Source organism: Podarcis bocagei (assembly GCF_964188305.1).
Source record: "Podarcis bocagei genome assembly, chromosome: 5".
NCBI lineage: Eukaryota > Metazoa > Chordata > Lepidosauria > Squamata > Lacertidae > Podarcis > Podarcis bocagei.
In genome coordinates this window covers 54931055-54958945 of record NC_138129.1, presented here as the reverse complement: position 1 = coordinate 54958945, position 27891 = coordinate 54931055, and the positions used below count along the sequence as shown (strand labels likewise).

Sequence of the window (27891 nt, the reverse complement as noted above, 5' to 3'; positions counted from 1 at the left end):
TCCGCCCCTTCTCTCCGCCCGCTGGCTCGTCTCCTTCTTCTGCCGGAGCCACTGCCGCCGCCGTCTCCTTTAAGAGCAGGCTGCGAGCTATATATCCCGCGCCGGAAGCGGAGGAGCACGTCGGGTTCATCCTCGCCGAGAAGGTCCCTGTGCCTGGTTCGCGACGGAGAGGAAAAGGAAGAGGAGACCAGCAGCTGCCGCCGCCGCTGCACGCTGTGAGCGGCTCCTGCTTATGGGGAGAGCGCCGGGTTCGACCCGATGTCAAGGCCGTGAGTAGATCCACATTCCCTTGGAACTGCATGCAGCGTGCTGGAACGAGAGATCCCTTCTGGCAATCCGCTGACACCCCCCCCCCCTTATCCCCAGGCGCTGTGATCCATTTTGCACCATCACCATCCACCCGCCGCCTTTCGGTATGCTTCTTGTTTTGTGGAACCTGCCGTCGATCCCCTTCCGACGTTTACTCGGCCTGCCCTTCCTAGCAATGGTGGCGGCGAAATATGGGGGAACCTCCGTATTACCAGAGTTTACTGCTTGAGGCTTATTTTTAAGTCCCTTTCCCAGGATAGCCAACACAGACACCCCGCCCCCTCCAAATGTGTTGCACTCTGTTCATTTCAGGACACGCAATGCCGATTCGGGTTTGCTTTCCGTTGAGGGAGCTGAACATGGATCGCGGTGTTATAAAAGCGAACTAAAAATATCCTTTGTTTTGATGTAGTGTGCCATAAACGATACCCTCTGTGTGAAAAGGAGTAGTCAATAGTGCCCTCCCTTATTCTTTTAATACTTGCCTGGAAGCCAGTCTTGCTGTTTTTTATTTATTTTCAAACACATGTAGCCTTTGCCACTGAAATACAGGTAAAAGGTTACTCGCTGCTCCCACTCCAACAGCAAGCATTCCTTAAAGAAGGCAAAGATAAGTAAGTATATAATCTGTTCAGCTTTTGGCAAGTAGTGACAGGCTTCCATCTTCCCAGAGGAACAGGAAGCTGGCTTATCTGGAATCAGGTCATCCAGATCAGCACACTAGTAGTTTCTTTCCAGAGTTTTGGAGTGGAGTCTCTCACAACCCTATCTGGAGCCCCCAGGAACAGAAGCTGGGACTTTCTGAATGCAAAGCATATGGGAGCTACAGCACCTCCCTGCTCCTTGCTAGCATTGGGAAAGTTGTGCACAGATTCTGGTTTTAGGCATATCATAGAGTTCAAAGAGGACCTCAAAATTCATCTAGTCAGGCCTTCTGCTAATACAGGAAATCTGCTGCTCATGGGTGGCCGTCCAGCCTCTAACAAAGGAGAGTGTACCACTTTCTTAGGTGGTGTCTTCTGGTGTTGAAGAACTTGTGCAGCTGGGAAGTTTCCCCTAAGAGTCAGAATCCGCTTATGTGTTATCTGTAACAGCTTTCATGTACAGTTGTACCTCAGGTTACAGACGCTTCAGGTTACAGACTCCGCTAACCCAGAAATAGTACCTCGGGTTAAGAACTTTGCTTCAGGATGAGAACAGAAATTGCGCAGCAGGAGGCCCCATTAGCTAAAGTGGTACCTCAGGTTAAGAACAGTTTCAGGTTAAGAACGGAGCTCCAGAATGAATTAAGTTCTTAACTCGATGTACCACTGTATTTGATTAATCCACTGGTCAATGTAGTGAGGAGATGTTGCAAGGACCTAGAGGTGTCAAGATGGTCAAGTGTGAGAAACTATGTCACCTCTAACACACCCTTGCTATCCTTAGATGTTGTGCCATCCAAGTCTCTGTCCTGTCCACCTGCAGAAAGTGTTAAGGATCTCTGGTGATAATTGTTTTTTTCTGCATCCTATTATCTTGCCGTGACCAAAACTGTGCCCCATGAGCTGGTTCACATGTAGCGCTAAGCCAAATCATGACTTGGCACAAATCGGAGGGTCCCTGGAGAGGGGATTGCTGCAAACAAAGCCAAGGTTTAGCTTAGGGTGTTGCCCTCACCTGTGTTCATGCATCGTCTTTCTCCTGGCAAACCTTGGCTTGTGGTTCGTCTTAAGTGAAACAAACCATGATCCCAGGTTTGGACAACACGCTAGGCCAAACCACAGTTTGGCTCACACCAGTGCAGCAACAGCAGAATGGGAGGAAGAGCAAAGCAGCAATAATATCCTCTCTGCCCCCGCCCCCATTCTAAACATAGTTTGACTTAGTGTTAAGTGGCAACCAGCTCACTGCAGCTCTAAAGACCATCTAAGTGGGGCCTGGGCCTGGAATAGGACCACTGGTCCTCTCCTTGGTCCTTTCCTTCCAGTGGCCCCTCATTCCTCTACCCCACAGCTTCCTAACAAAGGAAGACTTCCTTCTATCCTGTTCCTTGCCAAACTCTGACATTTTGACAGCTTTCAAGTGATGTAACAGAATAAATTATGTCAATGAAACACTTAATGCACACTTGCATTTTCTTTTCATTAATGGAGCAGATATTGTGCTGCCTTGACATAGAGCCGGACCTTCAGACCTTTGGAGCAATATTGCATTTGACTCAGCCAATTTCACTCCTTCAACTTCTTCTGCTTTCTTTGCCCTTCCAGGTCTTGTTGGTGGTAGAATGCAACTCAGGGAGGCCAGATGCTGAGCGCTGCCTCATGTAGGTGTCCAGTTCCATCCGTTTTGCCCTACTATGATGGATGAGTGGAAGCCCAACCCAGTAGCCAATCCACGGAAGAAACGCAGCTGGTACCTTGCCTGGAAGTACAAGCTGACAAATCAGAGGGCTCTGAGGAGGCTCTGTCAGGTGAGAGAGCAGGTCCCTTGGACTCTTGGTTCTGCTCTGCTTGCTGGAGTAATGTGCTGCATCAGGTGCAATTAGGATTGGCGTTATTATTAATAGAAGACTGTTGACTTTAAATGCTTTTGGGTGATGCGGTCTGCGTACAAGTGGAGTGAAGAAGATAAAGTGATTCTTTATAGGTACCAAAGGATATCTCTCCATTGTTTCTATTAAAAGGGCAGGATCTTGTGGCATTTTGAAAGCTAGCTGATTTTATTGTAGCGTGAGGTCTTGCTTACAAAAGCCCTGGCCTGTGAAAGCTCATATTACAATAAGTATTGGTCAAGAAGGTGCCATGGGATATCTCTGTTGCTTAGCTTGTAGCAGAAGAGTGCAATTACCCTTGACCACCTTTCAGCAAATGGAAAGGGAGTTGCGCTTTCTCCCTCCCTCCCTCCCCCATCTAGCTATATCTATACCTATAAACCAGTGGATTTACAGTGATGTGGATAAAAGTTTTTTTCAGACAGATTTTTTTAGATGCACTGATTTGCTCCCAGTTCTCTGTAGCGCAGCTTTTTCAAGAGATCCGTTCATGCAACAGAAGGTTGCTACTAAGTTGCCTGCCCCACCCCCAGAAGGGACAGTCTTGTGACAATTTGAGGAAGAAAATATTTTTGCAAATTTTTATATACTGAGACGTAGAAGCTGAAGCGAAAGGTGGCAAGAGTTACGGCAAGGACAGTAAACAAAGGTGGGGGGATAAGCCTGAAAGAAAGTAGCTGATAACTTCTAGGGAGATGCTGAGGCTCAAGGCTACCTGAAAGGGGTTTGTGGTGCATATGGAAGTTTTGAAAGCCTTTTCAGTGCTACTTCTTTATATGTTGTTGTTAAGCATTGAAAGCACAGCCCTTGCTTCCTAATTACAGGTGACTAACCACAGAGCCTAGGATTTGCCGATCAGAAGGTTGGCTGTTCGAATCCCCGCAACGGGGTGAGCTCCGGTTGTTCGGTCCCTGCTCCTGCCAACCTAGCAGTTTGAAAGCACGTCAAAGTGCAAGTAGATGAATAGGTACCGCTCCGGCGGGAAGGTAAACGGCGTTTCCGTGCGCTCCTCTGGTTCGCCAGAAGCGGCTTTGTCATGCTGGCCACATGACCCAGAAGCTGTAAGCCGGCTCCCTCGGCCAATAAAGCGAGATGAGCGCCGCAACCCCAGAGTCGGTCACGACTGGACCTAATGGTCAGGGCTCCCTTTACCTTTTTAAGGATGGGTTGGGGTTGAATGGTGAAAGAAATGCATTCTGTTGAGTCTCCAAAATACTGAGTGAGAACAAAATATTTCAGCATGGAATACTCCAGCCATAGTTGCTTCCATGATATTTCACTCCATTCCCCACCCCAAAAGTCATTCAGCATTCTGTAGCCACTGAACATGGTCAATCCTAAGTGGACCTTTTTGCAGGGCTCCCCCTTAACTTTTCTTTCCAAATAATTTTTGAACTTCTGCAAACCATAGGCTGTCCTCAAGCTTGTTCACACCTCCCCTCTTGTGCACAGAGAGTGCAGTTTTTCATATCTAGAGAGCCACACTTGGAGAATGAGCTCAGTATTATAAGCTTATAATAACCAATGTCTATGGCATCTTGTAGTGCTTCATAAGCAAAAGAGAGGTGCCTGCCCCAAAGGAGCTTACAATCTAAACTTGAAAAGGGGGGAGAGGACTGGAGAAAATAGTGTGGAGGGGGATATAAATATGGGTAAATGGAGGTCATATTTTCAGAAAAAAATTCCAGTGTTATTATTTTTCCTCCGAAAATATTTTTTGAATTCATTTGTTTACTAAATACAGGTAAAATAAGCATGCTAAAATAGATGACCCTCTAGGGCATCAGAAAATTATCAAATCCAAATTATCCTACACATAATTCGCCAAGGAATTGTTTTTTGGAAGATGCACATCATAAAATGTGCTAAAATTGGGGGTGAGGATTAAGGGGGCCACATGGGAAGTGTGGACTTTGAGGAGGCAGAGAGAGAGTTAGCACTGCATGCAAGTTCAATGGAGAGCAATGACCTCAAAAACACTTACCGAAATTTTCAGGTGTTCTTGTTTCAAGAATTGCGCAACCTTCCAGCAGCCTTCAAGAAACGTGACATTGCAACAGGCAGAGAGGCATAGCAAATGTGTTCCAATATCTTGTCTGGATCCCATGTCTCCAAACAGCAAGCTTAATACAAAGCTGTCAGTGTTGAGGGGAAAGCTGACACCTTAATTGCACACAGACAGGGCTCTTCAAGTTCGGGTTCCCATAGAAACCCATGTTGCCCTGTATTCCTGCATCATCGGGGGATTGTTCATCATGGCACCTGCTGTGGCAATAGGCAATACTCTGTCAACCACAGTTCCATAACAACGTGATGGAGGCAGTGGCGTTGGGCCTCCTCAAAGGGATATCTAAAAATTGAAGGACTTGTCACTGACTGTTGAACAATCTGAGTCTTGGTATGGGAAAGTTGCTGTGTTCTGAAAACATTTTGCTGTGTCCTACAGGAGATTAGCAGAGTTAGAGGCTACGTAAGCATCTGAATTATGGGTCTTGTGGCTAGTGTGTCTTCTGGGATGTTTTCACCTGTAAGGAAAGAGACAACTGAAATTCTGCACTTCTAGGAGACACTAAAACTTGCAGCTATGGCAACCTCAGTTTCCATAAGTTAAATAATATTTGCAAATGAGGCTGTACTGAATACACTTAAATCTTCCTGCCAGCCACGTGCTACAGAGGATCACTGGAGCAGATTGGGGTGGTGGTGCAGAGACTGCAGAAGAGGGGAGAGGAATGGGAAGTCCCATTCATATAAGCTAACATCCGTTGCACAAGAAGGCTGCTTCAGCTGGATATGGCACAGCAAATTGAAGCGAAGTTTATTTGCAAAAACTTGTGTGGCAAATGCTGCATAGCTCTGGGAACCTTTTCCAGGCCAAGGGGTTCTCTTTCCTGTCCTCTCCCTTTGGAGAGTTGGAGTCCTACAGCATCTGGAGGTTCCCCATTCTTGATTTGGGGCTTTATCTTGGTGAATATAGGGTGGCATTAACCATTTCTTACAGATATATCACATATTATTGCATAAATCAGCTTTCCAAGTTGTGCAGCCTTTTGTTTCAGGAGCAATAGGTGAGCAGGGGCTACACATTTTATTTTTAAAAAATAATTAGTATTTCTTGACTATTTTCTTGAATTACAAGACAAATAAAAAAGAAAAAGTACATATACCATCTCCACTTTCAATTCATAGTATTTTTTACAGTTCATTTACATTCGGTATGAGACACTAATGTCATAGACATCTTGCGGTTGCGGGAATAGAAAGGGGGGAGATTATTTTTTCATTCTATTGCATGGTGTTAGTGTAGACATTTGTGTCATCATCACATGAGTAGGTCCTTTATTTTACACATTTATTCATATTCCTTGGCATTGCAACCACTTTGCAACAATTTGTGGAGACATGGTGGGTCCAGATTCCTTCCAAGCAGCTGGTTTTCACTGACCTGAAATCTGATGTCACTTATGTAAATCTAATGTCAACAGCAAGTCAACTTGATATTGGAGAATGGCCATCTGATATTAACTACAGATTGTTGTACGACAGTGCTGCTACACCCTGTGCTAGAAAGCTAAAAACTGCCTGTAATGACAATGGATAGTTTTCAACAACACCCATTTAAGAGGTGCCAGATGTTGGGAGTTGGGATTGTTTGTTTTTTAATTCTCGTTGAATGCCTTGCAAAGAGAATGTTCGTTTATAATGATCTAGCAGTTCATTGTTACTTGGTGCCCTCTGGCTTATCTTCCTAGTTCTGTGGGCTAAACCGGGATTGAGAATTGTAGTAACAATAGCTATTTTTCTTGGATCAGAGTGAAGAGACCGGCAATTGCTAAGGAAGCTTCTGTTTGGAATACAAGGCTACCAGACAAATGTTTCTGCAACAGTCAAAATGTCAGAACAGGGTTTTGTTTTTCTGCTACGTATTTTGTAGGTAACATATGAAATCCTCCTTGCGGCATGCCACTTGGCCTTGGACTCTGCCGAGTGCAGTTTATTTAAAGAATTGTGTGCCACTTGACGATATTGCCATTATCAAATTTTGGAAGGCATGCAGTATCTGTCACATGACCTCAAACTGATTTCCATCTCCAAATGCCAGCAACTCAGTTCTAAGGAATTTAAATAATGTCTGGTTACTTTTGGGAGAAACCCAAATATATTTGCACCTTTATGCATGGGAAAGGGAATGTGTGGTTATGGGTGACAAGCTTTAAGAAGGTAGGAGGGCCCCCCATATAAGACACTGTAAAATTTTTCTGGGGAAAACAACTCCTTTTAGATGTGAATGGAAGTAGCAAGTAGCAAGTAGAGGTACAGTGGTGCCCCGCAAGACGAATGCCTCGCAAGACGGAAAACCCGCTAGACGAAAGGGTTTTCCGTTTTGGAGGTGCTTCGCAAAATGAATTTCCTATGGGCTTGCTTCGCAAGACGAAAATGTCTTGCGAGTTCCTGCGGGGTTTTTTCCCTCCCCCCCCCCTTTTTCCCAAGCCGCTAAGCCGCTTATCAGCTGATCCTAAGCTGCTAAGACGCTTAACAGCTGATCCGCTAAGCCGCTTAACAGCTGATCTGCTAAGCCGCTAATGGGCTTGCTTCGCAAGACGAAAAAACCGCAAGACGAAGAGACTCGCGGAACGGATTCTTTTCGTCTTGTGAGGCACCACTTTATAGGTAAAAGGTTCGTCAAAATAATTCAAGAGCTATGGTTCTGCTCTTTAGCCCAACACTACATTTTTGCTTTCATGTCCTGCTATGCAGGAGATGCTTTTCAAGACAGAAGGACTTCTAAGGCATCAGATTAGTAATACTTATGGTCTGATGTTAATTGCTTTGCAGATGGGGGCTGTTCTCTTTTTGCTAGTGACTGTGATTGTGAATATAAAGCTGATATTGGACACTAGAAGAGCAGCCAACGAAGAGGAGGAATCTTCTCAGGATTATGGTGTGTATGGAGTGTTGTGTCTAGGTGATAGCAGTAGAATGTCCTTTACAGCAGAGGTCAAGCTGGTATCTCCCCTGCTCAGCATGCCCTAGCATGTGATATCTCCTGTCCAATGGGTAGCATGCAACATTCCTAGCTACAGTAGTGTTGTTCATGGTCTGCTGCGGCTTTACATGAAAAGTCCTTTAAAGTGTATTCTTCAGCTGGTTTGGAGAAAGAGAGAAGAAATTCCTTAGAGAAAGATGTATGGATGTAAGAGCTTAATGACACCTTCCAGTTATTCAGATCCATCCAAGGAGACCTCTAAGAACCTCAAACACATGGTCAAAGCAGACACTTGGAGCATTTCTGTTAGATAATGAAACCTTTAAATGGAAGGAGAGAAATATTCAAGGGACATCAAGTGGGAGGCTGCCACTAAATATCTAGTTTCCCTGAACTTGGGGGTGAAAACTTATGTTGTATTATTCTCCTCTTGGAATCTAGATCTTTGGATTATATTTTCTGGGAGTGAGTTGATTGTGGGGGTTTTTTAAACAGAGTTTATCAGTAGCTTGAAGTAAATGATTTGTTCCCCCTCCCTAGATGAAGGCTTGCAGAACCCAGAGATCCCTCGACGACCTGTCAACAGCAGGAAGGTTCTGGATATTGAGGTGTACTCCAGCCGCTCCAAAGTCTATGTGGCAGTGGATGGGACGACGGTGAGAGACTCTGCTGTAGCTATAAGGGGAGATGCAATAAATGGGGAAACTGGAAGTTCTCATATGCATGGCTTCAGAGCAAAGGACAGCACCTTTTGAAACAGAGAGGCTCGTTACACTTTGCAGCACAATCCCACATGTTGAAGATGGGGAACCTGTGCTCCTCCAGATGTTGGTGGACTATAAATTCCATCACCCCTAACCATTGGCCATAGTGGATGCAGCTGATGGGAGCCGGAATCCAACAGTATCTGGAGAGCTGAATGTTCCCCCATTCCTGCTGTATGTGTTTACTTGGAAGTAAATGCCACTGTGTTTAAGAGGGCTTACTACTTGGTACATGGATTTAAGATTACAGTGCTTACCTACTATTTCTTTCTGCCGGGGCAGGGAACTAATGGCTGATGTTGGACTCAAACGTCCTTCAGCCCCAGCCAGCATGGTCAGTAGCGAAGCATGGTGGAAGTTGTAGTCCAAAATCTGGATTATGGGAGGTGCAGTCCAGCATTAAGCTAACCATCTCTGTTTTTATAACTGTATTTCACCAACCACTGTCATCTGATGTGGCATTTGCACCTCAGCTTTCAAGTTCTTCAGTGTAAAGCAGGCTTCCTCAAACTCAGCCCTCCAGATGTTTTGAGACTACAATTCCCATCATCCCTGACCACTGGCCCTGCTAGCTAGGGGTCATGGGAGTTGTAGGCCAAAAACATCTGGAGGGCCGAGTTTGAGGAAGCCTGGTGTAAAGCTTACTGTATCTCTTGTCTACACTTTGGGTGGTTTTCCTTAAACAAGAAATGCGTTGGTAAACTCTTTGGGGCCACAGGACTTCAGCAACTAGTGGGGGACGTTCCTGCAAGAAAACTTATTTGTGCCAAAGGGGTGTGGTGGCAGCTAGAGGGATAGAGTATTATTATAGTTTCTTTTATCATAGTACAGGTTTTGGAAGATGAAGCCCGGGAGCAAGGCAGAGGCATCCACGTGATTGTGTTGAATCAGGCTACAGTAAGTGATTAAGCCATAGATTGACTTTCTGAAAGAAGCTACTTTGCATCTCAGAAGCCAGATGTATTTACAATTGTTCGGAAGTGACTGGTTAACTGTAGGGAAGTCGCTGAAATTAGAAATAGCTCTGATTGCATCATTGATTCTGAAGCCTGCTCTTCTAGAGTTGGGACCCAAATCCCACCCATTCTTCTTATTACTGGTGGCATCCTAGCAGGCAACAGCATGACGGAAATCTGCAACAGAGGCCTGCAAGTCACCTGTCTCTTTAACAACCCCACAGTGCCCCGTGTGGCGCTACATTTGGGCACCATGGGGATATCCAGAATGGCAGCTTCCTCTCCACCCTCTGCTGCTGCTTGGCAGACTTTAAGCCAAGAAGCAGGGGTTGCCGGGAAAGCCATGCTCAGTTCCCAAGGAGCCTTCCCAGATGCCCAGTCTTTTTTAGCCCCTTGACCATGCCAGGTGCTGCTTCCAGCCCTGTGGCTTGCTTTAAGAAAAAAATTAAGTGGTGCATGAAGATACCGCACTCATGTTGGCGTGAGATAAAGACCAGCCTGTTTGCTCAGACACTAGAGGATGCCAACATTAGTCTGCTGCTCCAATGGGAAGCTGCAAGTGGCTTTGTGGAGGACTTGTTCTACTTGCTCTTTCTTTTTAACCAACATAATTTTAACGGAATAGCAACCCACCCTGGAATCCTATGATGAAATGTGTGTGAAAAAATATACTTTAAAGTGTGCATAGAAGTCCCACCGTGTGTTTATATAGAACATGAGGAAGATGCACATTGGCTTCAGTTTTTGGCTGACTCTGTTTCCAAAGAAGCAGCTGGTTGTGTTTAAAACTCTTGTTGTCATTAGTGGATCTCAGCAGTTGAGCAGGACTCATCCATCCACTGAGGCCACCATCTAATCTGCTTTTGTGTATGAATGCTTCATAGGGTCATGTGATGGCGAAGAGGGTCTTCGACACCTACTCTCCACATGAGGACGAAGCCATGGTCCTCTTCCTTAACATGGTAGCTAGAGGCCGCATTCTTATCTTCACAATTAAGGTAGGTGGGGAGGCTGGAGTTTTGGTTCTTTCTTTTTTCTCTCTGCTCCATAGAGATAAAAAGTGCAGATGTGCTCAGTAGCTTTTTATTTTCTTTCAAAGTCATGTGAAATGAAACGCTTCAAAATATTCGGAGTAGGCAGACTTGGACTAACTTTAGCTTTGCAGCTACTGATTTATTTACTTTCCTGTGGCTATAACATAATATGGACTTCTATTTTATGCAGTTGCTGTACATTTACTATTGTGAATGGTATTGTTTTGTATTCTCTTTACTTAATGAATGATTTGCTGGGTAGTTCATCCAGAGCGGCAAAAAACTAAAGAAAGTCTAAAGCTTAAATATATTTCTTGATGAAATAATTAGGATTGTATCCTAATCAGAGTACACCCACTGAAAATAATGGACCTAAGATAGTTGTGCCCATTAATTTCATTGGACTTTCTCTGAGTAGGACTAGTGTTTGATGCAACCTCTTATTCACAAGATCGTGCTCTGCAGATGTTCTTGAGCCAAACGATTAAGTGACTGTGGTGGTACCTACTAACTTGTTCTCAGCCAAGACAACAAATGCTGTCATGAGCAATGGGCTGCTGGAGTTGGCTTCACTTTATGGTTGCATCCCTGTTGCTCCTTAGAAATCAGGAGGCAACAAAGGAGAAAAGGAGAGAACACTAAAGGGTTGGCCTAGCTGCCAACATCTGTCTTGGGTGGCTGAACTAACTAGTTCCAATTGCAGAAGCTAAGTACTGCTGTTATTCTTGCAGCACCCATTTATGGGTGCTCTTTTATGCTTTTATCTTTCTGTTTAAATAATACACAGTTTTTAACTAAAATGGTAAAGTGGTGCTGAGAATAGGCTCTAAAACTCTGGAAGTTTATCAAGCACAGATTTTTGACCTTAATTTTTTTATTTTTTATTTTTTGAAGTGACATTAGTTGTGCCTCTGTGACAAACTCAGAAGGAAAAAAATTGATTGTTATTACAAAAAATAGAGGGGAAATTCTATGTAATTACAGCCTAGCTTTTCTTCCATTTTTCAGGATGAGGGCTCCTTCCACCTTAAAGACACAGCGAAGAATCTCCTGAAGAGTTTAGGGAGTCAGATTGCGGCTTCCCTCAACTGGAGGGACATGTGGACATTTGTGGGGAAGAAAGGAGGTCAGAATCTGTTTTTTCCCCCTGACCCATATTCATGGGAGAATGTGGGAAAGAAGTTCCTTCTTCTACACCACAATAAAAGCAGAGGTGTCTCCATTCCTCCAGTGCCACTTGGTCACCCTAGATGGGTGCCTTGAGCAGCGGTCCCAGTAGGGCACAGAAAGAGGGCAGGCCTGCCTTGATTTCCTTGCTGAGGGTCATGGATCTTGCATAGAAATGGGGAACATGTATCCTTCCAGACCTTGCTGGGCTCAGTCCCACTATCTCTGACCATTGGCCAGAAGAGCTGGGAGTTGAACAGCATGTGGAGGCCCAAAGGTTCCCTACCTGTTCTACAAGATGCATGTTGTTGCAGCAGCGGCAGCCTAGTGCCAGGTTGTACAAGTGGTAATTATATTCTGCAGACCCTGACATGCATTCTTCTCTCTAGGTGAGGTTTATGGTGAAAAATACGCCAAGTCCCCAGTGCTTTCCTCTTGGGGAGAGCCTGTCTTGCTGAAGACTGAAGTCCAGCTAACTTCTGTGGAAGGTATGGCCTGCTGGTTCTTCATCGCCGTTCCCTGAGCATCTTCTTAAGGGGGGAGTTGCAGAGGCAAGGGTTGGGATGACCCAGTGACACCATCAATTTAAAGGGTTCTTTGCCCCTCCTCTAAAGCATCTGTAGTGAGAACCTGGTAGAGGCTTGTCTAGCTCATAATTGCCTTCGTGTCTCAAAATAACCCCCTTTGTTGTACTCTCAGATGCCGAATGCCACTGGCCTGACACGGAGCTCAACCGGCGGAGGAAGCGGTTCTGCAGTAAGGTGGAAGGGTATGGCAGTGTCTGCAGCTGCAAGGACCCCACACCTATAGAGTTCAATCCGGACTCAGTGAGTAGGCCTGAGCGAGAACCCCCTTCTTCCCCAACCTCTTCCAGGAATGGAAGTTGATGAGGAAGCACAAAGGCCTTCCTGGGATCTCCTTAACTAAGCAGCCAGCTGAGAGCTCTGTAAGACTATGGATGGAAGTCACCAAGTGACGTGTGAAGACTCTCAAATATGTAAAGGCCTACTGCCCATCATGCTCTGCCCAGTTCTCAGCCACTTCTTCCGCATTATTTCTAATTCTCAAAGTGATATCTCTCAGTTCCTTTTGCTTGCATATCTGCGCCTTAAATCCAGTTTTGCTGGATCTCTGCCTTTGATACCATCGACCATGACATCCTTCTGGGGGAGCTGGGGACACTGTTATACAGTGGTTCCGCTCCTTCCTCCTGGGCCATGTTCAGAAAGTCGGGGGGGGGTGAGTGTTCAGACCCGTGGGCTCTCACTTGTGGGGTGCCTCAGGGTTCTGTCCTCTCCCGCATGCTTTTAACATCTATATGAAGCCGCTGGGAGAGATCATCGGGGTTTGGGCTGGGTGTTCATCAGTATGTGGATGATACCCAGCTCTACCTCTTTTAAATCAGAACCAGTGAAGGCGGTGAAGTTCCTATGTGAATGTCTGGAGGTGGTTGGAGGATGGAGCTAACAGATTGAGGTTGAATCGGGAAATTTTTAATGCCTAATGTTTTACAATTTTTAATGTGCTGTATGCTGCCCAGAGTAGCTAGGGAAACCCAGTCAGATGGGGTATAAATAATAAAATTATTATTTTTATTTTGAGAGCCAAAAATTAATCCAAATTGTGAGGGTCTCTTCCCAGTTCTAGGCTGCTTAATTTGTAAGGTGGATTTCAAGAGCAAATGGGAAGATTGTTTTTTTGGAAACAGTTGAAGGGTACCTGGCTGATGGAAGTGCTCTATTTGGCATGTCATAAGAAAATCTGTACTATGCTAACTTAGTTTACCCTTATAAATGTTCCAGAGCAAGAAATTATATGGGTGTGAATAGGAAGAGGGAATGGGTTTGGGGGACAACTTGTGCTTTTCCTCTGAAACATCTGCTTTAAGGATCTTTCTTCTACTTTTAGCTCAAAGACAACAAAGTTTTTGATGTTCCCGTTGCTGTCATTGCAGGAAACAGACCTAACTACCTGTACAGGTGAGTTGAGACTGCCTTGGGCCCATTGACAGGGCACTTGGCTGGGGTTTCTAAGCACAGCAGTCGGAAATTGAAAATTTAGCTTCAGCCCTTGCACATTTATTGATAAGTGTAGAAACCTCAAGTTTCCAAGTTCCTTTATAAAGACCCATATTCCTGGCATGCATCTCCATGTACCCTTTAGCTGGGTGGCGGAAAGGAGAGAGCAAGCACAAAACAATGAGCCACAGAGCTGACTGCAGAATATCACCTAGGACAGCCTTGTTGGGCTTGGAATGTGGGAGCCTTGGCTTCTAGCCCTCTTCAAGTGTTGCAATTAGGGTTGAGTAAATGCACAGGCAGGATAACAGGGACAAGCAAACTAGCTCCATCTCCTCTCTGCCTCTCTGCCACAACCTTCCAGCTTGTGTAAGTTGATTATCTGATACAAGGAAACTTCTGTACTCATGGAGGATCCCTGTTCATATTCCTGTTCAGAACCCTGATGTTCACTGCTTCAGAATAGTGGTTCTGCCTCAGTGTCTCCCTGCAGGCAGAAAACTAGCAAATGGGGAGAAATATTCCAGCTAGCTTTCTGTGTGCAAGACTTTGGAGAGGGGGAGACGTGCCCTCTTGCTGTGTAAAATTTACTCTTGTTTTTATTCAGTCATTTGTTCCTGTAAATTATACAACAGGAAAGATCATTAAAGAATTAACAAAATGTTCCTTTTACCCATAGGATGCTGCGATCGCTGCTGTCAGCACAAGGAGTCAATCCTCAGATGATAACAGTCTTCATTGATGGATATTATGAGGTGAGTCCCTTCTTCCATTTCATCAAGAACTTTGCATCCTTTCTGATCACAGAATAATGTGCTTTAAAAAATCCCTCAGGGCTGACCCAGGAATTGAGCTTGCACCTTCTACATCCACCTATCAACAAAATATCCCATCTCGTTCTGTTGAGGTGCTACTTCTGATTTGCTGTGATCTTCCTCTCCCCTTCAGGCCCTATCACTTGAGAGAAGCAAGTGTCTCTTCTATCCTCCCTGCCCCGCTCCCAGTGAGAAAGGCAAAATGCAGCTGTGGAGTATCAAGTTGTTGTTTGGGCTGCCTTTTAAAGCTTCTTCTGAAACCCCAGCTGCTCTGGAATGCAGCAGCCAAATTAACATATGAAGCGTCTGGTTCATTTCTGGGCACAATTCACAGTGCTCACATTAGTTTTTAAAGCCCTAAATAACATAGGCCCCAAATATCTGAAAGACCGTCCCCTCCCCATAGACCCTCTTGGATGTTGAGATAAGCAGAGGGGGGCCCTTTTGGTCCTTCTGCCACCCTCTTGCTGTAACCCATCCTGGGACCTTACTGTGAAAGACGGGTAAGAAAACTAATGAAAATAACTTGAGGTGCCAACTTTACCTGGGGAATAAGCTGCGCTAGGAGTTCACTGGAACTTACTAGGGAGTAGATGACAGAGGAGTGCAGCTTTTACTGCAATTACATCAGACAGCATGAGGTAAACCTTCACCTTAACTTCTTCCTGCTGCTTCTCGTGAATGCTGACCATAGACTCTGGCTTACTAAAAGCACTTGGGAACCTTTCTTTCATTTCAGCGGCAATAAACACCGGTTGTCTTCCTGTACCTTTGTGGTAACAATACCTTATCGATCGATCTTTGAAGTCTGTTGTACTCCTCTTTAAGGAGTCAAAAATATATGTAGCCATGCTTTCCTTGCCTTGATAAAAAGGAACCAGGGTTGTGGGAGTGTGAATCTCATATGTTTCTTTTTCTTTCCAGGAGCCAATGGATGTGGTGGAACTATTTGGCCTGAAGGGAATCCAGCACACACCCATCAGCATCAAAAATGCCCGAGTCTCCCAGGTGAGGGACCCGTTTTTCTCTTCTCCCCTTGGAAACCATGCCCATGCATTGGGGCAGCCATCTTGCTTGCCTAGGAGCCCCATTACAAATGATTGCCCTGAGTAACCATGCTTGGCAGCTGTGAAGCAACTGGACCACACAGAACTTTTAGCTCAAGCGTACCAGTCTTTGTTCTCCAGCAATGTGCCTGTGTCTGGGACTGAGCTTAAAAGAACCAACCTGGTGTGACTCCAGATGAAAGTTGCATGAAACTCCTGCTGCTATGCCTAAGTGTAATAGAGGTGACCTGCTCTCTGGCTGATGTTACCACCCTAGATGGACCACACTTGTCAGGCGGGGATAGAGACATATGACTTCTGTAAAGTAGTATTTCGGTAGCAAGTCCGAGTCACTGATCTGAATCAGTCGAGTTCTGAATAGTGGTGTAACAGATGGCATCGTTTTCCTCTCACAGCACTACAAGGCCAGCTTGACAGCAACATTCAACTTGCACCCGGTATGTGATCTCCACCACATTTCCCCACTTTCCCCTTCTGAGAGTGACTTAGAAAATTCTACCTTTGATTATATCCTTGTATGCAATCACTGGGGAGGATATTCTGTCCTGAATAAATGATTCTAATGATTACCTGTCATAGAACATGATGTAGCAGAGGCTTTTTTAGTTCAGCAGGCAGTTAACAAACATGCACAGTGACATAACTGTCTCTTATATAGTGCTTGTGGAGGGGGTGGTACCTTCATGCACTGATCAAGCTAGCATAGTTCTGAAACTGAATTGTTGCTAGGAGCACTGGGTCCCCCAAAATTCCTGCATCCCTTGGGTAAGAACGTTGCTTCTGAACTTTGTATCTCATTGGCCTTGCTCACCACCTTCACTTTTCTCTCTGTGCTCCACCTTTTCTGTAGGATGCCAAATTTGCCGTGGTTCTAGAAGAGGACTTGGACATCTCCATTGACTTCTTCAGGTATTATCTGAACCCATCAATGAGCCCTAGCTGGGTCCTGATGTCTTTGCTCATTCTGACCAAAGTCACTTTGGGTCAATTTGCTGCATGACTTAGAGAATGCAACACCATTGTAAAGGGAGTATGAGACTGGTTTCACAAACCAGCCCATCAGGAAGGATTCTGAAGGGCTGGAAACTAGCCGTAATTCAGACCAATCCTTTATGTCAACCTCTCCAGAAATGTGTGCATTAGATTAAAGGGTAAGGTATAAAATAAAGAAAACCCTTGTGGTCATACTTAGTATTTACTCAGATCGATCCATTCGCACCACTGGATTTGACCCCCTTGCCTGACTTACAAATCATGACTTTGCTCCATGTGTGATACTTTTGTAAAAGAATGTCACTGACCTTAGGTTGATCAATGATCAAAAAACCTCTTTCATCAACCTGATTAAGGTTGGCTTAAACAATGTTTCTTCTAACTCTTTTTGAATTGTTTTCTTTTGATGTATAGCTTCCTAAGCCAGTCCATCTATCTGCTGGAGGAAGACGACAGCTTGTACTGCATCTCTGCCTGGAATGACCAGGTGGGTCTTGCTTTTGGTTCTTCATTGCACTTTCCTGCCTCTTTCCTTTTTTCTGCATCACCCTCCTGTGATCAACATACTTCTTCCTTCCCTCCCGCCACCTCAAATCAGGGTGAAGGACTTCATGATATGCTCTTGTTATGGAAGTTTGCTTAGGTGCTTCTCTTTTTGGAAAATTAGGGATATGAGCACACAGCGGAGGACCCCTCACTCTTGTACCGTGTGGAGACCATGCCTGGGCTGGGCTGGGTATTGAGGAAGACTCTCTACAAGGATGAGTTGGAGCCCAAATGGCCAACACCAGAGAAGGTCAGTGTCCTCTCGGTTTCCCTTGTAAAACAAGGCCTGCTCTTTCTATTGCCAAATGGCTACCCTTTGCAGTAGCCATAAATACTAGAGATATCCCTTCTTAAGAGCGTCAGGGCTGTAGGCCTTCAGTTTTTATCAGCATTTTAAAATATTTTTAAAGGGCAAGATATACTTGTTCACACTTTCTAACTTTTAGTATGGAAATAAAGTAGAATGTCCCCCCAAAGGCTGTTAGATTTTGTAAAGTTGAACAAATGGAACAGGTAGGAAAATGGTCAGTACTGAGATGTTTGGAATTTTGGAACCTAGACAACCTTCAAATCCCCTGACCATGTGACCAGAGACTCTCCGAGAAGCCCTTTCTCACAATGGGCTCAACTATTTTGTGCTCTCTTCCCTCCAGCTCTGGGACTGGGACATGTGGATGCGAATGCCGGAGCAGCGGAAAGGCCGCGAATGCCTCATTCCGGACGTGTCGCGTTCCTACCATTTTGGCATCGTTGGCCTCAACATGAACGGCTACTTCCATGTGAGTATCAACCTGCACAGAGAAGCATCAGCAATGTGTGCTTCTGCCTAGGGAACACCCTTGCTGGCTGCCTTCTGCTTCCACATCCACTTGTTGTGGTTTCTGCTAGCTTTCCCTTCTTTGTTCTTCTCAAGGAGGTCATGACATGTGTGTTACTCGGTGACAAGGACGGTTGGAGCAGTCTGCATTTCCCCAGCTGCAGTTCAACCTTGGAGAAAGAAGCTGCTTCTTTTCATCATCTGTGCATATTGACCTCCCATGCACCTATGCAAGCATTTGTAGGCCATGAGAACTCAGCAGAAGTGCAGAGGAGGTTTCTCATAGGAACATAGGACCGATTCAGACCATGGGTCTCTCTAGCTCAGTGTTGTCTACACTGATTGGCAGCAGCTCTCCAGGGATTCAGGCAAGGGGTGTTCCCAGTCCTGCTTGGAAATGCCAGGGATTGAACCATGTGCTCTACCACTGAGCGATGACTCCCATCCTTGGAACCAATAGAGAAGTCTAAGCCTTCATGCCTAGCTTGGCAGCCTCAGGAGAACTTGGGGGTCACCACTTTCAAGAAATAGAGTGTAGGGCTAGATCATCTTTCATCTGAGCCAGTACAGCAGTTCCATACGAGTCCTGTTCTGATGTTGAAAGCACAGAGCTATCATCATTTGAGGCATGAGAGGAGGTTGCCTTCTGCCCAGCAGTCTCTGCATCTTTGGAAGGATGTCTGCAGCAGGACTGCCTGCCAGGACACAGGGGCTATCCCAGCAAGCAGGAACCCTGAGCGCTCGGGGTTTCATCTCACGGGGACCACCTGCCTGGATTTGGGAGGCTGCCCTGCTGCAGACATCCTCCCAAGCCTGTGGACAATGCTGGGAAGGGGAGACTGCGCCTGGCCCTGCTCTGTGATAATTGTGTGCCCTAAATGCCCACATAGGATAAATGCCTTGTGTCCAAATGCCTTGTGTCCAAATAACTTTTCCTGAAAGTCAATTCATGGAAAATAATGGAACCTCAGTTAGTCAATGTGGTGACTCTGCTCTGAGTAGGTCTAGCATTGGATACAACTCTGTGTTCTTATGTCGATTTGTGTGCTAGCTCCCAAGTTGCCAGGCTAGTCCAAAACGAACTGATGCCTCCTGTTTATTCACTTAACACAGCTGCATTTCAGGCTTTGACTACTCCCTGTGGCCATTCTCATGCAACAAATCATTTATGGATAGTTGTCTGCCATGGGGCAGTGTTTTTTTTTGATGTGGAGACTCAGTATCTGTGCCCGTGTGCATCAAGCTAGATTCCCTCCCGAGTGTGCTCCAGGGATATGTGGGAATAAGGGGTTATACGTACATGAAAGGTGACTGATGACCCCTAAATATGTGTTTGCCTCTTGGTTTTTCTAGGAAGCCTATTTCAAAAAGCACAAGTTCAACACTGTCCCCAGCGTCCAAATAAAAAACGTGGAGAGGTGAGTGCAGTATGTTCAGCCTCTGCGGAATGAGCCCTAATACACCCTGGGGCACCTGGGACTGACTTTCTGAGCCAGGCTTAGGGCTTCCTGGCTTATGCACCTCTCCAGCTGAGACTCACTCCTTTACCTGAACCAGAATGCCCTAAAAGTTGATAATATGTTGCCTCTTTTGTGGGTGGCCTTTAAAAATCATACAGTGGTAGTCAGCTAAGCTTTACTCAGGGTAGATGGATTGAAATCAATGAAGATTGCTAAGGTAGGCCTATTAGTTCCAATAGGTCTACTCTGAATAAAACTTACTTGACTATTACTTCTAGGAGATTAATACTAGCAGGAAGGTGATTTCTTCATAAATAGAAAAAAATTACATTTATTTTCCTTTCCAGCTGATGAGTTGTGTTTCCTGGAGTATACTATCTTCTTCCCCGTTTTCTAGTTTTTACCCCAACCCACGTTGGTGTTCCTACAATAGGGTCAAAAAGCTGATGGCTATCCTAGAATGCCTTTCATAGTAGCAAAGGTGGACTGTGGAATTAAATAGTGGTTTTATTGCAGTGGATTTACTAAGCAGGATGCTGACACCCAACAAACTGCCTCTAAGGTGTTAAGCATCAATATTTCTCTTCCCTCCCCCCACCACCTCTGACTGTCTGTCTTTATCTTTCCATCACCCAGCTTAAGGAAAGATGCATATGAAATTGAAATCCACCGGCTGCTCAGGTAACTTGAATGCTAGGAAATCGGGCACATGTTGATGGTAAATGATGATATTTTGCAAAGTTTTAATGAGTGTGTGTGTGGGAGCTGTTTCATGTTGGAGATGAATACTTGTTTGTCTGTTGTTGGGGAGGGTATTATGTTTTTATTCAGTTTTACAGAAGCAAGCATCAAAATTATGCTGATACATCTATACAGCTCTTAGAGTTGTTTGGATCACGGGCAGGCTGTGTCTGCTGTCGTTGCGTGGATTGATTTTGCTAGCATGCCATGCCTACAAGAGAGGTATTCTAGTGTCCCCATTTGTGGAAGGTGTGGCATCTTGTGTATGTGCTGCAGCATCAACTGTAAGAGGAAAAACAATAAGTGGTAGCCAGGAATTTTGCACAATTGGATCACAATGTTATCAGTCAATCTCTGAAGTGGGTGGGTGGATTTTAACCAATGTCATTGTGAAGGGCTGGAAGCGTCCCATCTAATACGCGAAGGGGAAGGGTCCCAAAGAACAATGTAGTCACTTTGAATGTTTTGTCCGACGTATAACTACAAAGCTTCAACAATAGGAGCAACGTGAGCCCTTCCCACAAACTTGTGGCCTTTTCTTTTTTACTTTTCCCCACAGACTAATTGGCACTTTAAAAAAAAATTGCTGGAAACCCCTGTGTGTGTTCATACATGTGAGTTTTATGGCTTTTATCTCTTCACTTTTTTGTCTGTCCTCATGGTCCTGGATTTATTTTAATTCCTCCTTCAGTGAGGCAGAAGTTCTGGATCACAGCAAGAACCCCTGTGAGGATTCCTTTGTACCCGACACCGAAGGGAAGATCTACGTTATGTACATTAAGATGGAGCAGGAGGCAGATTTCACCACCTGGACTCAGCTTGCAAAGGTAACTTCCAACTTCTTTGCCTGCCCAGCCTGTGACATAAGATGGACGGGGTGGGGTTTCTGTAGGCCTCTAAATCCAAAGCCAGTGCAGAACGGGAATTGGAAGGCAGCCCAGTCGACTTAGATTCTGGAGCTTCCATCACATGGGTGATTCAACCTTGATGGCATGTTGCTTGTATGATGTCCTCTTTCCACTGTCCTTAGTGCCTCCACATCTGGGATCTGGATGTCCGTGGGAACCATAAAGGACTGTGGCGCCTCTTCCGGAAGAAGAACCACTTCCTGGTAGTGGGAGTGCCTGCCTCTCCTTATTCGTAAGTTTCCTTCGTGGGCAGGGGAAACTCCCCCTGGTCCCCATGTTAGTGCCAGGCTGCTTAGTTGGGGCAGCTTTTCTCTGCATGTTTCTCCCAGAATTTCCTCAGCTTACCCGTCAAATCAGATCCTGCTCCCCAAGCAAGCTAGTTGAGCCTGTGTGGTCTCACATGTTTTAAGAAAGCTCAGCTGGTTAGAGTGTGGTGCTGACAATGCCCAAGGTTGCAGGTTCGATCCCTGTATGGGACAGCTGCATATTCCTGCATTGCAAAGGGTTGCACTAGATGATCCTCAGGGTCCCTTCCAATTCTATAATTCTGTGCCTTCATAACTCACTGCTGCTGCTGCTGCTGCTGCTGCTGCTGCCACCTGGCGCCAGGAACAAAAATTGCAAGGAACTTGGAAAGAAGCAGAGGCAACACCATTCTTCGCCATGGTTGCTTAGCAGTTCAGCTTCCTGGAAAGGTGGCCGTGTGCACCAGGTAGCTACAGCAGGAAGGGCTGCGAGAATAGCTGACTCAGAGCCATCTTGGGAGACCATAGCAAGGTGACTGAGAAGGGATGGGAGGCAGCTTCCAAAGGTGGAGATATATGGGGGGGTGTATTGTGTGTAGTCATGAAGCAGACTTGAAAAGCCAGAATTCCTCTCCAGGCAGTTATTAAGAGGAGAGGCCTTGACTCAGTGGCAGAGCACATACTTTGCTCACAGACAATCCCCAGCATCTCCATCTATAGATATTTTTGGCCTACAACTCCCATGATCCCTAGCTAGCAGGACCAGTGGTCAGGGATGATGGGAATTGTAGTCTCAAAACATCTGGGGGGCCGAGGTTGAGGAAGCCTGGATTAAGTGGAATGGGGATGTCTGAAGCCTAGCAATGCTGCTTCCAGATGGACAACATTGGCCTAGATGGACAAATGGGGTTATCTGGTGCAAGGCAGCTTCTTATTTTCCTCTCTCCATGCTGTCCTCTCTGGCCCGAGACACTTCTTTAGCTCCCCCACCCCTTTCCCTTTTTCGTATCCAGCTCATTTTTTTCCTTCTCCTCCTAGATCCAAGAAGCCCTCCTCAGTGACCCCCATTTACATGGAGCCCCAAGCCAAGGATGAAGCAGTGGGAGCCGTGGGAGCAGGAGCGGAGCAAACTTGAAGCAGGGCTGGGGATTGTTGTCCGTGTTGCCTTCACAGCCTGCTGGGAAAGGGGGCTCAAGACGCCATGGAGCTTCGTGGGAGATTTGTGTGCCGCTTTCTCTGAAGGACTTGGGAAGAGGAGCAAAGACAGGGGGGGGAGGGCTCCCCGCTGCCCCAAGGCAGCTGCTGAGTGTGAATACGTTGCACTGGGAAGGCAGGAGCAGGAGCCTTTAATATTTTTCTAAGCCACTGCAACAATACAATTTTGCGGGGTGGGGAGGGGGATGGTCGGTCCCATTTTAACACTGACGCTTTACTAACGCTGGCCACCCTTTTCCCCAAATTGTGGGTTAGGCCAGAGGGAGCTGTTTGGAAAGGTGATTGGTTCCCTTTTTAGGGAGCTCTTCTCAGACCACTACTTCAGGATATATACATTTGTTGTTGTTATTTATTAACTCTGTATGTTGGTCAACATCCTTCAAAAGGCAGCTGTCCTGCTTATGTTTCTGGTGGTTTCCAGTTTAGGGGGGGATTGTGATGGGACTCTTAAGCCCTGGAAAGCATGTGGAGCCATTCATTCTCCAGGCAGAGGAACCATCCTGTACATGGCTTGGATTGGTGGCTACAGAGCAGACAGCTCGCCTGAATTTGGAGAATGGCTTTTGTGCCAGAGGATGGAGAAATAGACCTTCATGGCCTTCATCGTCGGGACTTAAGGACACAAACCACAAATGGAACTGCATGTATCGGTACTGTGGGCAACCTAACCTGGATGCTCAGGCCCAGAATTCCTTTCCTCCTGTCTCTGCTCCCAGTGGATTGTGATGCAAGAAGGGAAACATCAAAATCTCTGGCATTTTATCTACGTAGCAAGTTCTCCTGGCTCTAACTGAGGCACCTCTTCTTGACTGAAATGCTCAGTAAGAGCCAGACTGGCAACAACAGGTAGAGGCCTAAGGCTGTGAGGCTTGGTGGAGTTGCTCTTCTGTACAATACCCACAGAAAAGAGCCAAGAAGTGGTGAAGGTGTGTGTGTGTGTGTGTGTGTGTGTGTGTGTGTACAAAAAGTGCCTTGAGGGAGTATGTGCTGGCCTAGAAAGCCTGCTCAGAAAGGGAGAGTTGAAGTGAATGGATCAAGCCGAACCTCAATTATGTTTGCTCCATTGGAACAAAGCTTCTGTGAGCTCAAAGATCCAAATGCAGGAACACTTGCTAGTCTGCAGTGTGGATGACCTGTGGCAATGGCCACCGTTAGTACCACTAAGCAAGGTCAAGCTCACTCCTGTCCTCCATCCTGTGGAGCTGATAGGCTTTGTGTCCTACCCTGCTCAGTTCAAGCCAGTCTTGCTCTTTTTGAGGCCTAGGTTGCTGAAGCATGTTGCTTGGAAAGGAGGAGCTCATAGGACCTCAAGGAAGTTTTGAAGAGGCTTCTTGGGGAAGTAGGTTCTTCTGGAGTCTGTGTTGGCTGGGCAGAGGTAACGGGGAAGGGAAAGGGCAGAAATTCAGGGACAAAGAGGGAATAGTGGTTTTCCTCTTCCACATCTGGTGCCTTATGAGGTGAGCGAAGTCCTTGGGGTCTAGAATGTAACTTTCTGTACAATGATTCAGGGAACAGCTAAAGGAAAGGGAGCACCACCTACGAGCAGATGGCCAGGTTCTAGTTTAATGTAATCCTTTCCCTTCCATTTGGTGGTTAGGTGTCCTTTTGTTTTGTGTTTCCTCTTCTTTCTCCACACCGCCAAGCTAACCATACATAGTTGATGCTGCCCGAGTCTTTAAGAAAACAAACGAATTAGGGTGTAGAGGACTAGAAAAGGAGAAAGATGGCATTACAGTGTTTAAGATGTCCATAAGGCAACTGTGGCCTCCATCAATAAGGTACCATCTTCAGCCAACTCCTGAACCTAAGAGTGTCTTGCTTCACCTCACTTGGTCTGTACATTTTCCAAAAAGAAAGCCTTTGGCTTCTATCCACGTTAGAGTCTAGTGACTGTGGTGGAGTCTCCTACTTTGGAGGTCTTTAAGCAGAGGCTTGACAACCATATGTCAGGAGTGCTCTGATGGTGTTTCCTGCTTGGCAGGGGGTTGGGCTCGATGGCCCTTGTGGTCTATTCCAACTCTACGATTCTATTATGATTCTATGACTGAGGGAAGACCATAGGGAATTTTAGATGGATGACTTTGGTACAGTCACTGATTGAATGCCGTTGATTTATTGATTAGTGATGCTTTACTGCAGGGAACCAAGACATCTTGTCAGTTCAGTCCATACCATCTCAGGGGAAATTGGTGGGTGTGTCTGCCTCTGGAAGATGGGCTTCTCTTGGCCCTGCCTGTTGGCCTTGATGCAGATACACTCAGCATATTGCAGCTGCAAGGGGAGCCTAACCCAGACCTGAGAGTGCAGCAGTTCCTACCAGAGATGAAAAGGAACGCTTTGGCTGCTGCTTTCATTGATTGCATCGCTTGCCATCACATTGCCAGTGCATCATGTTTCACTGGAGGTAAATGTGGACACAGCTGCTATTTCCCCCAACAGCTTTTGCAGGTACGGTAGAGCTAAAAGTTAGAGCTGTGCTGCATTTTTGCAAAAAGGATAATTTTTCTGTTATGCCTTCCTTGTCTCTCCTTGGCAAGCATTGTGATGCAGAAAGGGAATCTGTTCCTGTAAACAGGCACCTGAAGGTTCCTGGATACAATTTTAGCATGCGTTTGCATTTTTAGAAACACGCATACAAGTTTTGCTGCGGAGTCTTACTACTGATGACATATGGAATGATCCTCATTGTGAAGCAGCTAGTACTTTTGCCATTTTTGTGGCAACATGGTATGGAGCATGGTTTTTTATGTTGTTGGGTTTCTGGTTGTTTTTGTTTGGTTTTATTTAAGGCGCACAGCACCCTAATAAGGGGAAGGAGCACCTTCTAAGCAGAGTTCAGCAACCTTTGCCCTCCAGAAGCACATTACGGACCTTTCCCTTATTTATTTGGTAACCAGAATAGGGGATGTTTTGAAGCCGCCAAATCTCCAAGGCCTTATTACTCTTGACACAAAGTGCAAAGAGTTGGGGCTTCTGCAAATGCACAGCAGCAGCAGCGACCCTGAAGGCTTAGTGATGGCTAACTGCAGCAATGTAGAATTAGCTAATGTGCTTCTTATTAATTTAGAGAAGCCATTTTTCACCCTTCAGAACCAGTCATGGGATTTCAGGGGCATGGCAAGTGGAGATCTCAGGAAGCCTAATGCCTAGACCAGCCTTCTCCAACCTGCTGCCTTCCATATGTTTTGAACGACAATTCCAGTCAGCTCCAGCCATTACAACAGTGCTGGCTGTGGCTGATGGGAGTTCAAAGCACCTGGAGGGGCACCAAGTTGGGGAAAGGTGGCCTGGATCTACAAATACCTTTGTCCCCAAAAGCCTTGATGGAGAGCAGAGCACAGGCCCCTCCAGACTTCATCTATATGTTTGGAGTGAGTGTTTAGTTGCGGCCAGAGGGAGGGGCTAGTTGCTTTTTGCAGCAGAAAGGCATTTCCTACCTATCAGGTGTATAAAATCAGGTCACTTTGTATAGTCATGATCAAAGTTCAGAGCACACTTTCGAAGGGGCTACATCTACCTTAAAAGTGTTCATGAGGTGTCTTCTGAAAGGAATGGTGTTCTGCTCTTGGCACTGTCAATAGACACAGCTCCTGCCCCACCTGACCAAGTGCAAAATATTATATGGTGAGGACATCCCAAGATCCTACAGAAACAGCATCATTGCAAGAAGATTGTAGTTTGTAACTTTGTGAGGAGGCAAGAAAAGCAAAGATGGGTTGGGGTGGTTTCGCCTGTTCAGCCTTGCAAATGAGTACACTTTTACTGCATTTCCTGTTCAGATATGTCAAAGGGTAGCTGGAACAGTTGCTCTAAGCCACTACAGTGGTACCTTGGTTTAAGAACAGCTTAGTTTATGGACAACTTGGATTAAGAATGCTGCAAACCTGGAAGTAGGTGTTTTGGTTTGTGAACTTTGCCTTGGAAGCAGAACATGTGGGAAAGCACGCCTTGGTTTAAGAATGCTTTGGTTTAAGGATGGACTTCAGGAATGGATTAAGTTTGTTAAAAAGGTACTACTGTACTTGCCCCTGGCAATATGCCAGTGGAAGCGGGAAGAAAAATAGCAAGGATATAAATTTAATTCAGTTTTCACTGTGTGTGACTTTTAAAATAACAAGTTTTCCCTTGCCAAAAGTTTTTCTTCATAAATTTACCTGTACTACAAGTGCTGCTTCTAAAACAACTGTTTAGGGAAGGGAAATGTTTGATCTAAAGCATTTTAATCTTTAAAATATAGTCCAGCACCATGGACATGAGACTTTTGACTGAAATGGAAGCTAAATGGCCATATGGGGGTTGTGTATTTTGCTGGCATTGGATTTCAGTAGGGTCATCATGCCTTACTCTGGATTACACCCAGCAGCTGCAATCCTATGCTTGCTTGTTCTAAAACCTCTTGGCTTCTATGTAGCCAGGGACTTGCTTATGAGTAAACCTCCTTGGGATTGACCCAAGTGTGAAACAACTGGAATAAAATGTGTTCACATTCAGCTTCAAATTTCCATTTAAATACAAACAGTATTTAATCCCTTTGATTGCAGTGACTTCTTCTCGTCAAACTTTGCAAACAAGTCCAAGGATCATAACCCCTGACCTTGCTCTTTGCAAACTATGCGGGAAAGGATAGCTAAAAGTTCATCAACTGTTCTTCTCTTCCAGTTTATTTCAGCCAGAATCTTTCTGGTTGTTAGTGACAGCATGCTTGATGCTTTGTCTGATCTATCATGGAAATTACTATTTTCTTGTAGCTTCTGGAGGGTTTGGGGGTTATTCTGGTGGTGGTGGGAAGTTGGAGAGGAGAGGGTTCTGTTGCAAAGCAGCTAACATTTTTCAGACCAACAGATGCCTAGGTAACATGCGATCAGTTGCCATCAGTTTTTCTTGTTTCTGCTGTTCCCCAAACTATCCACTGATAATGCACGACGACATCAGAATGTAAAGCTGTCACACCCTGTGGATGTTGGTACCAAATGTTAGGCTGCTTGGTGCCAGGTGCTTCAAACTGGTGTAACTTCGACTGAATTAGACGTTCTTGCCACTATTTGGTTTCCACTTGCTCTTCTATCTCGTTCTTTATTCCTTGCCACCGCCAGCACTCTTGTTTTCCTGTAGTTGTCTTTAACTTAATGCAAAGGGCAACGCAGTTTCCTGGGCTGGGTGCACCTTATTCCCTGGACAGACTTGGATTTCATTTGCATGCAGCGACAGGCAAGAACAGAGGCTACTGTGTGCAGGGTGACCGACTGCTTTTGGGAATCCAGTTTTGCGTGTGTTCGTTTTTTTTGTTTTCCGAAAATAAAGGTGGCGGAATTACTA

At 45.6% G+C, this 27891-nt stretch overlaps 1 protein-coding gene across 1 annotated transcript; it reads left to right on the top strand.

The window, feature by feature from the left end:
- Window positions 1-33: 33 nt before the first annotated feature.
- Window positions 34-27891, top strand: POMGNT1 (protein O-linked mannose N-acetylglucosaminyltransferase 1 (beta 1,2-)). Its single transcript, XM_081193168.1, has 23 exons — window positions 34-269; window positions 2559-2761; window positions 7679-7784; window positions 8370-8485; window positions 9425-9490; window positions 10434-10547; window positions 11592-11709; window positions 12140-12238; window positions 12450-12577; window positions 13659-13729; window positions 14448-14523; window positions 15508-15591; window positions 16046-16087; window positions 16501-16559; window positions 17058-17130; window positions 17311-17439; window positions 17843-17968; window positions 19360-19424; window positions 20103-20147; window positions 20899-21034; window positions 21238-21347; window positions 22399-24470; window positions 24625-27891. Exons 2-22 carry the CDS (start codon window positions 2648-2650, stop codon window positions 22493-22495), a joined length of 1974 nt encoding a protein of 657 aa, XP_081049294.1. The 5' UTR covers window positions 34-269; window positions 2559-2647; the 3' UTR covers window positions 22496-24470; window positions 24625-27891.

What these genes read in the sequence shown, in the direction of transcription:
- POMGNT1 (XM_081193168.1), top strand. Translation starts at nt 2,648, where the DNA reads ATGATGGATGAGTGGAAGCCCAACCCAGTAGCCAATCCACGGAAGAAA. An exon ending in CCAGCTAACTTCTGTGGAAG is followed by an intron (nt 12,239 to 12,449) that starts GTATGGCCTGCT and finishes TTGTACTCTCAG; the next exon opens with ATGCCGAATGCCACTGGCCT. An exon ending in TCTCTGCCTGGAATGACCAG is followed by an intron (nt 17,131 to 17,310) that starts GTGGGTCTTGCT and finishes TTGGAAAATTAG; the next exon opens with GGATATGAGCACACAGCGGA.